Genomic DNA, 12,270 nt, shown 5'->3' on the forward strand with positions numbered 1-12,270 from the left:
AGACAGGGTTTCTCTGTGGCTTTGGAGCCTGTCCTGGAACTAGCTCTGTAGATCAGGCTGGTCTCGAACTCACAGAGATCCACCTGCCTCTGTCTCCCGAGTGCTGGGATTAAAGGCGTGCGCCACCACCGCCCGGCCCCTCTGCACTCTTGATAAGGCCCTGGACAGTTAACAATTTGGGCTTTTCTGGCCACATTGTCCCATCTCAACCTCTGCTATAGGAAGTGACTTTCGTGTGCAGATGAATATGGATTTTGCTTCAGTAAAAGCTATCATAGCCCCAGGATCCAGGGTTGCTCACTGTAGAGAGGACGCTCAGGCTTTACCTGGGTGGCAGTGGCTCCCAGGCACTGGCTTCCCTGTGGAGAGGGAAGGGGCATAGGAGGTTCTAGATGGCACAGGGCTCACATCCTCCCTTTCCAGATACCACTGTGGGAGGAGGGTCCGGCTGTCTGGACCAGAACCTGTTTGGTGGGTGGCTCCCAACCCACCTGGAGGTCTGCCCAGCGGCAGTTCTGTGTTTGGGGAAGATCTTGGCTACTGGCCAGGAGCTGGGGCAGTTTCCCGTCAAGTTTCCTAGGCCAGGGCACAGCGTGTAGGTGGCACCTTCTCTCCTTCCTGGCCCTAACAACTCCAGCTCCCCTGTGCCTGCTGCTTCAGCAAGAACTGGGCTGTGCTAGCCACTGGATGTCCTTTCTCCTGGCCATACCTGTCCAGCCAGGGTGTTCTGTCTGGACTGCTTTCGCCTGAGGCCTTCTAGTTCATGCCTAATCTCTGGACTGGACACATATGCCCTCTGCCTCAGTTTCTTCAACTGACCGACTACCCCCCCCCCCCCGCAGGTTCCCCTAAGCGGCACCACTTTCAGCGGCAGCGGGCAGCCAGTGAGAGCATGGAGCAAGAGGGGGATGCCCCCCATGCCGACTTCATTCAGTACATTGCCAGCGCAGGCGATTCGGTGGCCTTCCCACCCCCCCGCCCCTTTCTGGCCAGCCCCACCAGCCCGCCCCCCACTCTCGGCAGGTATTTTTCAGTAGATAGAGATGCTAAGGGTGGGCCTGTGGGCCCCTGCCATGCCCCATCCCCCCTAGGTGGCCCGGGGACTGCCCTCCTGGCCCTGTGGACACGAACTCGAGTCACACTGGCCACCTCATGGGGGCCACCTCTCCAGCGCAGACCGGAGAAGGAGGAGGGAAACAGGGAAAGCTTGGGTAAGGGTAGGTGGGCAGTTGATGGCTCCAAGGTCTCCAAGATGGGACACCCACCAGAGCAGGGCAGCGGGCTTGGGCCTACCCTGACCCTGCCAATTTGTGGCAGACTCCGAGGCCTGAAAGGCTCCTCAGTTGTCCCAGCAACCCTTCTGCCTACCTGTACTCCTGATATGTGGCCTGACCCCTCACACAAGCCTTGGTGATTGCTTCTATCAGAAGCAACCTCCCTCTCCAACCCAAAAGCAAAACTCCCAAATGCCAAAACCAGTAGGATACAGGCAGAGGCCCTGAAAACTTGGGGTGACCCTTGGCTTCTGTAATTCACACCTGGCCCTACCATCCCATGACCAATGGGTGAAGTAACCATGTAGGACCAGGGGCCGATTTGGAGTCTAGTTCAGGTCCATTCCCTTAAGTCCCCTTGCACATCAAGAGAATGTATCTAGGAGTGGCCCAGGCTCCATGAGGGTCCCTCCATGTCCATAGTCCCTAATGCACAAACGTGTGGCCTGGCAGGGCAGGGCAAGGCCTGCAGGCTCTGACCACGTGGGCCTGGCCTTGCAGGCTAGAGGCGTCTGAGGCAGCAGGAGGAGCAAGCCCCGAGACTCCTCCGGAACACAGCATCATCAGTTTGGGGCCCGAGCATGCGCAGCAGCAGGACCCACAGCAAGAGCAGGACGCCGAGCATGCACAGTGCAGCTACCGTGACCTGTGGAGCCTTCGTACTTCCCTCGAGCTAAATGCAGCCACTGCATCGGACCACAGCAGCAGCGGCAATGACCGCGACTCAGTGCGCAGCGGCGACAGCTCAGGATCGGGTTCCGGGGGTGGGGGCCCAGCACCTGCCTTCCCGCCCCCACCGGAGTCTCCGCCTGCTCTGCGGCCTAAGGACGGCGAGGCCCGCCGCCTGCTGCAGATGGACAGTGGGTATGCGAGCATCGAGGGCCGCGGTGCAGGTGACGAAGCCTCCGAACTTCCCGCTCCAACCCGCAGCCCTCCCCGCAGCCCGCGAGCCTGGCCGCGCAGGCCACGCCGCGACTACAGCATCGACGAGAAGACGGACGCACTTTTCCACGAGTTCCTGCGCCACGACCCACATTTCGACGACGCGCCACGCCATCGCGCACGGGCACATCCTCATGCCCACGCTCGTAAACAGTGGCAACAGAGAGGCCGGCAGCACAGCGACCCCGGTGGCGCACGCGCGGCCACACCCCCAGGGGCAGTCCGTCCTGCGCGTGCGCCCTTGCGTCGTGGTGACAGCGTTGATTGTCCTCCTGAAGGCCGTGCACTGCCTACCGCAGGTGATGACCCGTCCATTCCTGTCATCGAGGAGGAGCCTGGCGGCGGAAGCGGTGGATGCCCGGGCTCTGGGCTGTGCGTCGAGCCCGCCGGGGCGCTGCTGGACAAGCTGGCAGTCAGCCTCGACGATAGACTTTTTTCTCCCCGTCTCCCTGAGCCAGTCGCCTCCTCCCCGGTGCGGATTGTTGCTGCTGCTGCCCCCACGTCTCCCGACCACAGCCCGGCCTAAGCTCTGTGTACTCGACCCGCCTCTCGGCAGCCTCCCTGGCGGCACGTGGGGCCGCTGCGGATAGCAGAAACCTGGGGTTGCCGTGCATGCGCACGCAGCCCGATTCGAACTGCGCACATGCAGTGTCCCATCACTTAGTGGGTCGCAGTGGCCTCCAGAGGCGCGAGGTTCCAGGACCCCGGCTCAGCTGCAGGGTGGATAAAGTATTCGGACTCTCGAGCCCTAATATGTCCGACCATGGCACCCAGCCTCTGGCCACAAAGGCGGGTGAAGCAGATTCTGAAGTACAAGCAGCCCCCCTCCATTAGTGAGCACGTGCTGGTGATACCATTGCCATCCATATGCTTGCGTGAACCTACTGGAGGGGAAGGGACCTTGGGGCAGAGAATCAGCGAGGAGCTCGCTACCCCAAATCCTGAATCCGTTTACCTCACCATGGTGTGCGCTCTAGCAGCAGCCGTACCCTCCCTCTCCAAGCAATAACCCCCTCTCCTGCTCTCAGCATGTGCACAGGCCCCACCTTGTCCCATTCCTCCCCAAGAGCCTTGGGCTTTGGACACGCGGACAGAACAGCCCAGGCGGCAGCTTCAAGTTTCCCAAGCTTTATTTATTGCCAAAATATAGGGCGGCCTCGCCTCGAGAGCCCGCCCACTCCCTGCCCTGTGCCCTGCGTGGGTAGTTGTGTTGTCTGGTTGATCATAAATGTCTCTGCATATTCACTCGCTCTGGGTTTTTTCTGCAGGCCACCCTGTGCCCCGCCTGCTCCAAACACCCTCACAGCCACAGCTCAAATCCACTTGTTTTATTAAAAAAAGAAAGAAATCAACCCAAAGACAGCGAGGCTTGCGGGGCGGCATGCGGGCGAGGCCGGCCAGTGGTCTCGACATAAAGTGCTTTCTGGGGCGGTGATCCACCCTCGGCTCCAATGCCCAGTCCACATGGGTGGGCCAAGAACCGCAGCCTTGCCGGGGCACCTGCCCGGTGATCCTGGTGACACACTGCAGGTAGGTAGAAGAGGTTACTCAGTACCTAGCCTCTGCAGGGAGGTAGACACTACCATTGGTACAATCATGACTGGTAAGGGCTGTGGTCTCAGTCACCAAACCTCACCCCATGGGACCAGTGGAGCCCTGCCCCAAGGGAAGAGCCAGGAACACAGCAGACACCCACTGAGCACCAAGCCGGTCTTTCTTGATCCTTCCTGGCCTTGCGCCCACCTGCAGGCTGCAGTCACTGCTGCTTGCAGGCTGAGAGCCGGCGGATCTTGTTGCTGGAGCATGACTTGCGAGCAGGGTTGAAGGTGCCGGGTCGGCCTTCCGGCTTCACCTTGCTGCTGAGCTGGGGCTCCGTGCCATTCACACACACAGCTTTGGGCAGGCTGCGGGTCTGTCCATTCTGACCCACTTCCTCTTCCACGACCTGTCCTGCAGGAAGATGGCAGGTATGGCTTGAGCCAAGGGACCCGGCCAGCCCCGACTGCGCCAAAGGCTGGTCAGGCTATGCTTTCTAGCCTCTAGTGCCATCCCTCAGTGGCTCCAAAGGCCTGTGCAGCCAGGTCCAGCCTTTCCAGCGGTCTGCCCTGGCCCCCCCTGCAGCACGCCCATGCTCACCTGCCTGTCTAGCCAGGGTAGCCCAAGCACCAGCTCACAGAGCTCTCCAAGCGAGGCAGGCTCTGGACCCACACCAGGCCCATGGAGATGAAGCACTCAGCCTGGGGGCTACTAGCTGTGCTGAGCATGGGGACACTGTCCAGCTGGGGGCTACAGGTCTAGCTTTCTCTGCTGGCCTGCCATCGCATTGGGGATAAGTCACCTCTCCCAAAGTTCCTCAACAAGTGGGCAGTCTCTAGCATGTAACTGCATAGCCACCAGGTGTTTGAGATGTTACTATGGGAACCCAACAGAGCCCACCTGTATCCAGAGTCCCTCCTCCCAAAACCTCTGATTCTGCCAAGACTGGCAGCACCCACCCTGGCCCTCACTCTGGGCTAGACTGAGGCATGAGGTACGGTGGCCCCGTAGCAGGAAACCCCTCCCCACAAGGCACTGGGTCCTGTGCAGAGGCTGTCCTTAGGTACTGCCCCTGCACAGCACCATTCCAGGTGACACAGGGCCCCACTGGCTACCCAGATACAAGGCAATGTTCCCAGACCTCTCCCCGTAGCCTTGCCTTCTTTCAAACCGCAGCCTCCCTGAGGGTCCCAAATGCAGTCAGCATCCTAAGTGCACCCCTTCCCCACTGATGAGCTCCCATGGAGGTCCTGCCAGGCATCAGCCTTCAGCTGAGAGCCTAGCTAGTGGTACACATTCCAGACAGGGGCTCAGGGTGACGGGGCCCTCGCTGTCTGAACAGAAGATGCTATTAGGATTGTGAATCTTGAGAACGACTGTGGCTAGGGCCCATACTGGACTCAGGGTCCCAGCTGGTAATACTTCCCGAACCCTCAATTGCTACAGGGACACCAGGGGTCCAGGGGCCTGACCCTCTCACACACAACTGTTTGAAGGGCCAGGAGATGCCTTCCAGTAGGGCTGGCTTAAGGGGCACAAGGACAAGGGCCCTCAGAGCTCTATCTAGCCAGTGGTAACCTTGGTGCTGAGGGCCTGGCTCAGGCCTTGAACCTGGTGTGTTTTTGGCACCCTGGTGGGAAGCCTGCCAGGGTAGTGACAGGGAAGGGCAGTCGCGGCAAGCATCCACCTGCAGACACAGTGGACAAAGCTTTATGGAGGACATGGGCAGGGCAGCAGCCAGGGAGCTACACTAAGGCCTCGAACCCCTCCTCGGGCTCCTCTCCAGGAAGGCCTGCGCCCTGGCTCTTCCACATGCATGTGTCGCATGCATCCTCGCTAAGCCCTGCCTCGGCCGCCTCCTCGACACCTGGGGAAGAAGGCGATATAAGGTCAGGCATGGCGAGGACTGAGGGCCACTGGACCCTCCCTCACATGGCTGTCTCAGAGCACCAGCCCACTGCCCTCCAGGGTCTTCTCCTGCCACAACTTGCAGCCAGGAGCCCTTCGCTAGCCCTGAGTGCAATGCCGCAGCTGAGGATGGCTCAGGTCAGACTGGAGCCTCGGGGAAAGGACAAGCCCCAGAGAGCACAAAGGCGCCAGCTCCAGGGTGACCCAAGCTGAGCCAACTCACCGGGCACCGTGAAGTCCTGGGTGTAGATGATGCCATCCTCAATGTCAAACAAGTCCTCATCCTCGTCCTCATCGGCACGGCCATGCAAGTCCTCCAGGTAGGGCACCACTGTCATACTGCGCCAACGGTCCTTAGTGTCTGGGCTTGGGGGGATGGGCACCAGTGCTTCAGCCAACGGGTGTTTCTTCCGGAACCAGCTGCAAAAGTCCAGGTGCAACAGTGTCATCAGTACTGAGCCCTTGGTGAAAACATCTGACACCTCATACAAGATGAGGCCTACCACAGCCCAAACACCCCATGGCTGCCCTCATGGGTGCTACAGGCTGAGGTCTCAGCAAGGGGTTCAGGGATCCTGACATGTGCACTCACACTAACACCCCAGAAACCACTGCCCGCTGATAGAAACCACAGCTCCTCAGACAAGGGTGGACAATCAAGGCCATGCACCTATAGTCCCACTTATCTCAAACAGAAATAGGCTAAAAGCCCTCCCTAGGAAACACCCAGTTGAATTAGTCTCAGCCCAGCATGGAGGTGGCAAAAGCCCTGGGGACAACTGGCAGAGGCAGAGCCCACAGGCCACCTTGGACCCAGGGTTCCCACCAACAGAGTAGTAAAGAACAGAATAGAGGCTCCATAGCCTTCCTGCCTCCTGCTGGCCTCCTTGGCTGCACTCCCATGCCGAGATGGTCGGGCTCCACTGGGTTAATGGCCATCTGGGGTCCAGAGTGACACACCCGCTATACTCTTCCACATCTACTGCCACATTCTCCCACCACGGAGGAACTGCTGCACAGCTGCCTGCACACCTCAACAGGGCAGCAGAGGGAGGGAGCCTGGGATAGGCTGGTGCTGGAGGACTTCACCCCTGCCTGCACTGGGCGCCAGGAGGGAGGCAGAGCCAGCAACCTGCAGACACCAAGCTCACACGGCACTTCCCCTGGCCAGCAGCGGACGGTGCATATACATCCTCACTTCTGTGACCACCAGCATCTGCAACCATGCTCTCATGTACACTCAGACCCCAGCAGGTGCACATGGCAAGGGCAGCGCTTACCTGTGCTGCCTGATCTGTCGGATGGAGAACCTCTTGGCTGGCTCATACTCCAACATCCCTGTACAACAGGAAGGGTCAGTGGAACAGGTGCCTGCCTTCTCCGTGCCACAGCCCCACCCCACCATCCATCTTACTGGCCTTCCTAGGCCCCAGTGAGCCAGAAGCAGGCAGCCTGGGTATAGCACTGAGACACCCCCCCCCCCGAATGGGGCAATCAAAGCTGATGCTAGTGCCACCTGGTGTACAGCCAGGATACACAGGACACCCCTGCATTCTCTGTGCAGAAACCAGGGAAACAATCCTCGAGACCTCCAGTGCCAGCTGACAGGGGCTGCTCTATTAGTCAAGGTAGGCCACTGGCCCCACCCCACTGCCATCTCTGGCCACCTAGGAGCTGCAGGAGAGCCCCGCTGACTCCGCCCCCTCCATAGACCAGAGGCTCTGTCCCTGGCTGTCCTGGCTTGCAGGTGACCCAGTCACTAGGAAGATGCCCACCTCGGAGCAGGTCAGAAAGTGGTGGGCCGCAGTCGCAAGGGATGGTGAAGTCCCCTCTCCCGATGTTCTCAAACAGCTTGTAGATATTGTCTCCCTCAAATGGGTACAGGCCCGTGGTGATGTTGTAGCTTAACATAGGAGGACAGAATCAGTGCTGGCCACACCGGAGACCAGGTGCCCAACTCCCAGAAGGATCAATGTTAACTGGCAGATGTGCGGCCATAGCACCTACACCCACCCTGTGAGGTGGGGTCGAGGGGAACCATATCCATAGGCCTGGAATATCCAACTTGCTGATCACCGTGGACAAAGAGCCCCAAGAACACTAAAGAAAACCCGCAGCTCCCCATCTTCTACAGGGTCTAAAACACTTACAGTGTGACCCCAGCTGACCAGATGTCCACCTTGAAACCTGAGAAGGTGTCAAGTCCATTGGCAATCTCAGGTGGCTGGAAGGCCGGGGAGCCCTGGCTTGTCCGGCAGGTGTCATCCACAGCAAAGGGGTGCAGGGCCTGGAGGGCAGTGAGAGTCAGGGGTGCTCAGGAGAAGTAGCCCAGGAGCCCTGCACACGGTGCCTACCTCGGCAACACCCAGGTCGGAGATCTTGAGCGTGCCATTGGTGGTGAGCAGAAGGTTGCCCGGCTTGATGTCCTTGTGCACAATGCCCTGGCTGTGTAGGTACTCCAGGCCGTCAATCAGCTGGCGAAAGTACCTGAATGGGTGGGACCGGCTCAGGCCCCACAGGGTCTCAGCCCATACCACGGTGCCTACACAAGCCTGCTATGCAATTTGGTAGAGTCACGAGGCCTAGCCCACAAGGGAACAGGCATTTGGGGTTCAGGTAACAGAAATGATAGTCAGAAGGCCGGAGCCCATTGGAAATTACAGGGGGCAACTACAGACACTGGGGCCTAGGCCCAGGGTGCCAAGGCTCCCCTCTGGCTTAACTTCTTCCCCTTCCCTTGATTCTGTGTCAACCAAGGGATCGTGACTCTGCTGAGACTAGGAGAGATGGCCAGGCCTCAGAGTCAGGCTCTGCAGGGCAGTGGGTCGACAGGGCCTAATAGGAAGGTGACCCCAAGCACATTGGCTGGGCTGAAAAGTGGGGGGCCAGAAACATCTGGGTTTTCCTGACAATGTTACTGACAAGAGCCAAAGAAAGTGTTGGCTGCTCCTCCTGTACCTAGCAGGGCACTCACCCATGGGCCTGGCACACAGGGAAGCGCTTCTCCGGCACACTGTCCAGCATCTCCTGCATGCCACACACGCAGTACTCCATCACCATATACGTAGGGTGCTAAGGAAAGCAGCACACGCCAGGCTCCCGGAGCCCTGCTCCTAGCAAGAGTGGTCTGGGATGCCCTGAAACTTGATGACAACTGAGACACTGCAGACATTGCTGAGGGTGCAGGGCCCTGCTGGGCCAGTAGACTGCTACTGCTCCTACCAGTACTCAGAGTCCACAGGGCCACTGCACTACCTTGGTCCACATGGAGTCAGCATAGGATACAAATGGACCAGAAATGGGATGTCTACTCATTGCCCCAGGGTGGAAAGGGTGCCTGAGAGTCTGGGCTGCAGCCAACTACAGGGCACTCCATGTGCTCCCAGGACTGCCCAGATGCAGAGCAGGTGCAAGCTCTACCCTGGGAAGGGGCAGCAAGGGAAACCATTAGAACGGAGGCAGTGCCAATGCATGTAGGCTCCAGGTACCCGAGACCATGCCCAGCTCTAACCACAGTGGCCAGACCAGACTGGCATACGATAAGAGCTTCATGCCCTGCTCACCCTGTCTGCTAAGTTGCCAGGCATCACAGGACAACACACGAACTGAGCTGCAGTTAGAGGCTCTGGCTATAAAGGGTTTCTACTCCCTACCACACAGAGGGACCACCTCATCCCGCTCCACCCCACAGGATATATCTTCTGCTTCTCCTCATTGTACAGCACGTCCACCAGCTGAATCACATTCCGGTGCCGCAGCCGCCGCAGCAGCTGGATCTCCCTGTAACAGAGGATACTGCTCAGCTGGCCCTGCCTGCTGTGAAGCTGCCCATCTGGGAACACACTGGACATGGGGTGGGGGTCAAGTCTCCTGCTTGCCTTTAACACCTAGCTCCATCCCAGGGACCATCAGGACACTGGGATTGCTTCATAAAAGCAAAGCCCCATGTCAAGTGGCAAAGGCTCAACACCTTATGAGCTACGACAGAGCCACAAGAGCTTCTCCCAAGCACTGTTCCACCTCATGACTTGGATATCCCCCCAGCTGGGCTGAAGGAAAGTTCAGAGGCTAGCAGCAACAGAAATGGCCACCATGGTGCCAGTGAGAAAAACACTGGCCCCACATGAGAACCACTGTGCAACAATGGGGGCCACCAGCCAGCCACAGAGGCTCCCCTTAGCTCAGGTCTGATGCCTAGACAGCAACAGCTCCTCAACACAAGTTCCACCACCACGTGCATGCACGGCACCCATCACAGTCTCGCACACAAACGCCCCCAGCAACCAAAAGGCACAAACCAGGGTCCACACATTGAGAGACACATAATGAAGCATCAGACCGGCGTGAACAGAAACAAGGCTCAACACTTGTCAATCATGCCCTATGAGAGACCCAGGCACAAAAGGCCACATGGGGTGGGCCTTCACAGAACAAGTGAACCCAGAGGCAAAAGGGTTTGCTGGGGCCCAAGAGTATGGCTGGGGTGGATGGCTCATGGCGGCTGTCTCTGGAGTGAGGGAACAGGGAACGCTGTGGAACTGGACAGTGGTGACAGCTACACCATGCACAGACTCTATGAGTGAGGAAAGCACGAGTCTCCTCTCCAGTTTGGTTTGTACCCTCACCAACAAGCTCAGCAGGGTGGAAGCGCCCCTCCCTGGGCTGCCCTCACCTCCTTAAGCCCCACCTCTTCCAGAACTCTTCCTGGACAGTCCACTGGGCATTCATCCTATGTTCTGTTCCAGTCACAAGCTTGGTGTGGAGGGGCCTTGGGAGCAGACGCTCTGCTGAGTGACATGCTTTCACCCTGGGTCCAAATTCAACAGTGCCCACCCAGGCTGGCAACATGCTATTTATGGAGCTGTTCTGTGTTCCCAGCCTGATGGACACGGAGGGCCTTGAGGGGCATGATGAGGCCAGTGAGACACTGCAACTGTCCTTCTTCAAAATGGTACAAGAGGTCTTGGAGCTCAGTCCTAGTACACTTTCTATCTCCAGGGGCCACAAACATGAAAGAGAAACCACACAGGATGGATGCACAGCCAGAAGTGATGATCCTGAGCCACCCATGGTACCAGAGGGCACTGGTGTTAGGAAGCCACGACACTCGGTTTTGGAGTTCCCAAGAAGCCATTTCAAATATGCCTGGACCAGTGCTCAGATCTAGCATGACCCAACCACCAGACCCTAGCTCCCCACTTCCACACTGAGTTCAGGCAGTCACTGCCGCTTTAGAATCAAGACTCCCATCCTAATCCCCACACACACCAACCATAGCAGGGACTGTTACAAAGGCAGGGCTTAAAGCCCACTAGGAAGGTGAGAGCTGAAACAGATGCCATACCCAGCACATCAGTGGACACCACTATGACAGACGCCAATACTCCAATCAAGACAGAGGGGGACTTAAGCCGAGTCCCCCAGAGACAGCCCACCTGGACATACAATCTCCTGGGTGCTGTGCACAACATGGCCACAGAAGGAAGAAGTGAGCCAAGGAGGCCCCAGCATGAGGCCATGAGCTCCCAGGATAGGACAGCACCCCAAGCTCAGGCGTGGGGCCATCCTCCAATAGAGGGTAGGCCAACAGCTGACACACATACATACATACATGCACACATGCATATGCATGTGCACACACCAATGAAGGCCGGCTACAATGCCTCTCTGCAGCTGGAACCCTCCTTTCTGGGCACCACACACAGGCCATGCTCTTCCTGAGGGAATCTGCTGCTGGGCCAAGTCCTCCACATTCTCCCTGTACACAGTGGCTCTGCGGCTCCAGCCCTTGTCCAGTAGCCCCAACTCGGGCCATGACATAACATGCGCTGTGCACCCAACAGTCTCCAGTTGAGCCCTAGTGGAGTACCATCCCATTCCCAGCCAACAGAGCAAACCTGCAAGGGCAACAATGAGCCACCACCAGCCTGGCTCTACAGGGCCTGGGGTGAGCACTGGTAGCACCCCTCCAGTCTTAAGTCTTAAGCATATGCCCACTGCGGATTATGTACAGCCAAACGAGGCTCCTTCTCAGGGATCAAGTAGCTTCACCAATGTCCAGGAACACAACTAACTGCCCTCAAGACCCCCAGCACTAAGAACTCGACCTCCAAAGGTCCATCAAGTTCCTGGGCTCAGTGTCATCTGTGGTGTGTGCTTGCTTGCAGGTCACTGGACCCCAGCACTCTTCCTGTGACTTCAGTCAACGCAGACCTCTGGAACAGGGCAAGACCCCAAGAGGAACTGGTCGTAACATGGTAACTTAACATGTTCCAACTTCCCCTCAGTCTCCTGACCAGGGCACCCTGCTCTGCAGCCTACACCATGAGTTTGAGGCCACCCTGAGCTACACTCATAGCAAAACACTTTCAAATAACTAAGGGTAGAGAGATGGCTTCCAGGTAAACCAGGTTCAATTCCTGGCACCTACACAGTGGCTCCATCATATGGAACTCCAGTTCCAGGAGGTATGACATCCTCTTGGTTTCTCCAGGTACTATATGCATTAGGATCACAACACATGGGAATAACACTCATGGACATAAAGTTTTTCTTTCTTTCTTTCTTTCTTTCTTTCTTTCTTTCTTTCTTTCTTTTTTTTTTTTTTTTT

General features: G+C 57.8%; 2 protein-coding genes across 4 annotated transcripts in view; one reads left to right on the forward strand and one right to left on the reverse strand.

Annotated features, from left to right (window-relative positions):
* Cbarp (CACN subunit beta associated regulatory protein) overlaps nucleotides 1-3,461 on the forward strand; it is an 8,770-nt gene extending 5,309 nt beyond the window's left edge. The window contains exons 9-10 of the mRNA XM_005359082.3: nucleotides 843-1,023; nucleotides 1,776-3,461. Coding sequence (XP_005359139.1) covers nucleotides 843-1,023; nucleotides 1,776-2,742 — 1,148 coding nt within the window. The 3' untranslated portion in view covers nucleotides 2,743-3,461. The remainder of the gene's footprint in view (nucleotides 1-842; nucleotides 1,024-1,775) is intronic.
* A 68-nt stretch (nucleotides 3,462-3,529) lies between these two features.
* The window catches only part of Stk11 (serine/threonine kinase 11), a 13,464-nt gene continuing 4,723 nt past the window's right edge, over nucleotides 3,530-12,270 (reverse strand). Inside the window, exons 2-10 of one of the 3 annotated variants that reach the window (XM_005359079.3) lie at nucleotides 9,357-9,440; nucleotides 8,635-8,724; nucleotides 8,015-8,147; nucleotides 7,811-7,947; nucleotides 7,436-7,563; nucleotides 6,941-6,998; nucleotides 5,884-6,080; nucleotides 3,960-4,166; nucleotides 3,530-3,740 (exon numbers count right to left, since the gene is read on the reverse strand). In XM_005359079.3, coding sequence (XP_005359136.1) covers nucleotides 3,973-4,166; nucleotides 5,884-6,080; nucleotides 6,941-6,998; nucleotides 7,436-7,563; nucleotides 7,811-7,947; nucleotides 8,015-8,147; nucleotides 8,635-8,724; nucleotides 9,357-9,440 — 1,021 coding nt within the window. In that variant the 3' untranslated portion in view covers nucleotides 3,530-3,740; nucleotides 3,960-3,972. Of the gene's footprint in view, nucleotides 4,167-5,446; nucleotides 5,620-5,883; nucleotides 6,081-6,940; nucleotides 6,999-7,435; nucleotides 7,564-7,810; nucleotides 7,948-8,014; nucleotides 8,148-8,634; nucleotides 8,725-9,356; nucleotides 9,441-12,270 lie in introns of those variants that run through there. The other 2 variants (XM_013350689.2, XM_005359080.3) reach the window with 2 other exon arrangements.

The sequence above is a fragment of the Microtus ochrogaster genome, linkage group LG1, assembly GCF_000317375.1.
Source record: "Microtus ochrogaster isolate Prairie Vole_2 linkage group LG1, MicOch1.0, whole genome shotgun sequence".
Classification (NCBI taxonomy): domain Eukaryota; kingdom Metazoa; phylum Chordata; class Mammalia; order Rodentia; family Cricetidae; genus Microtus; species Microtus ochrogaster.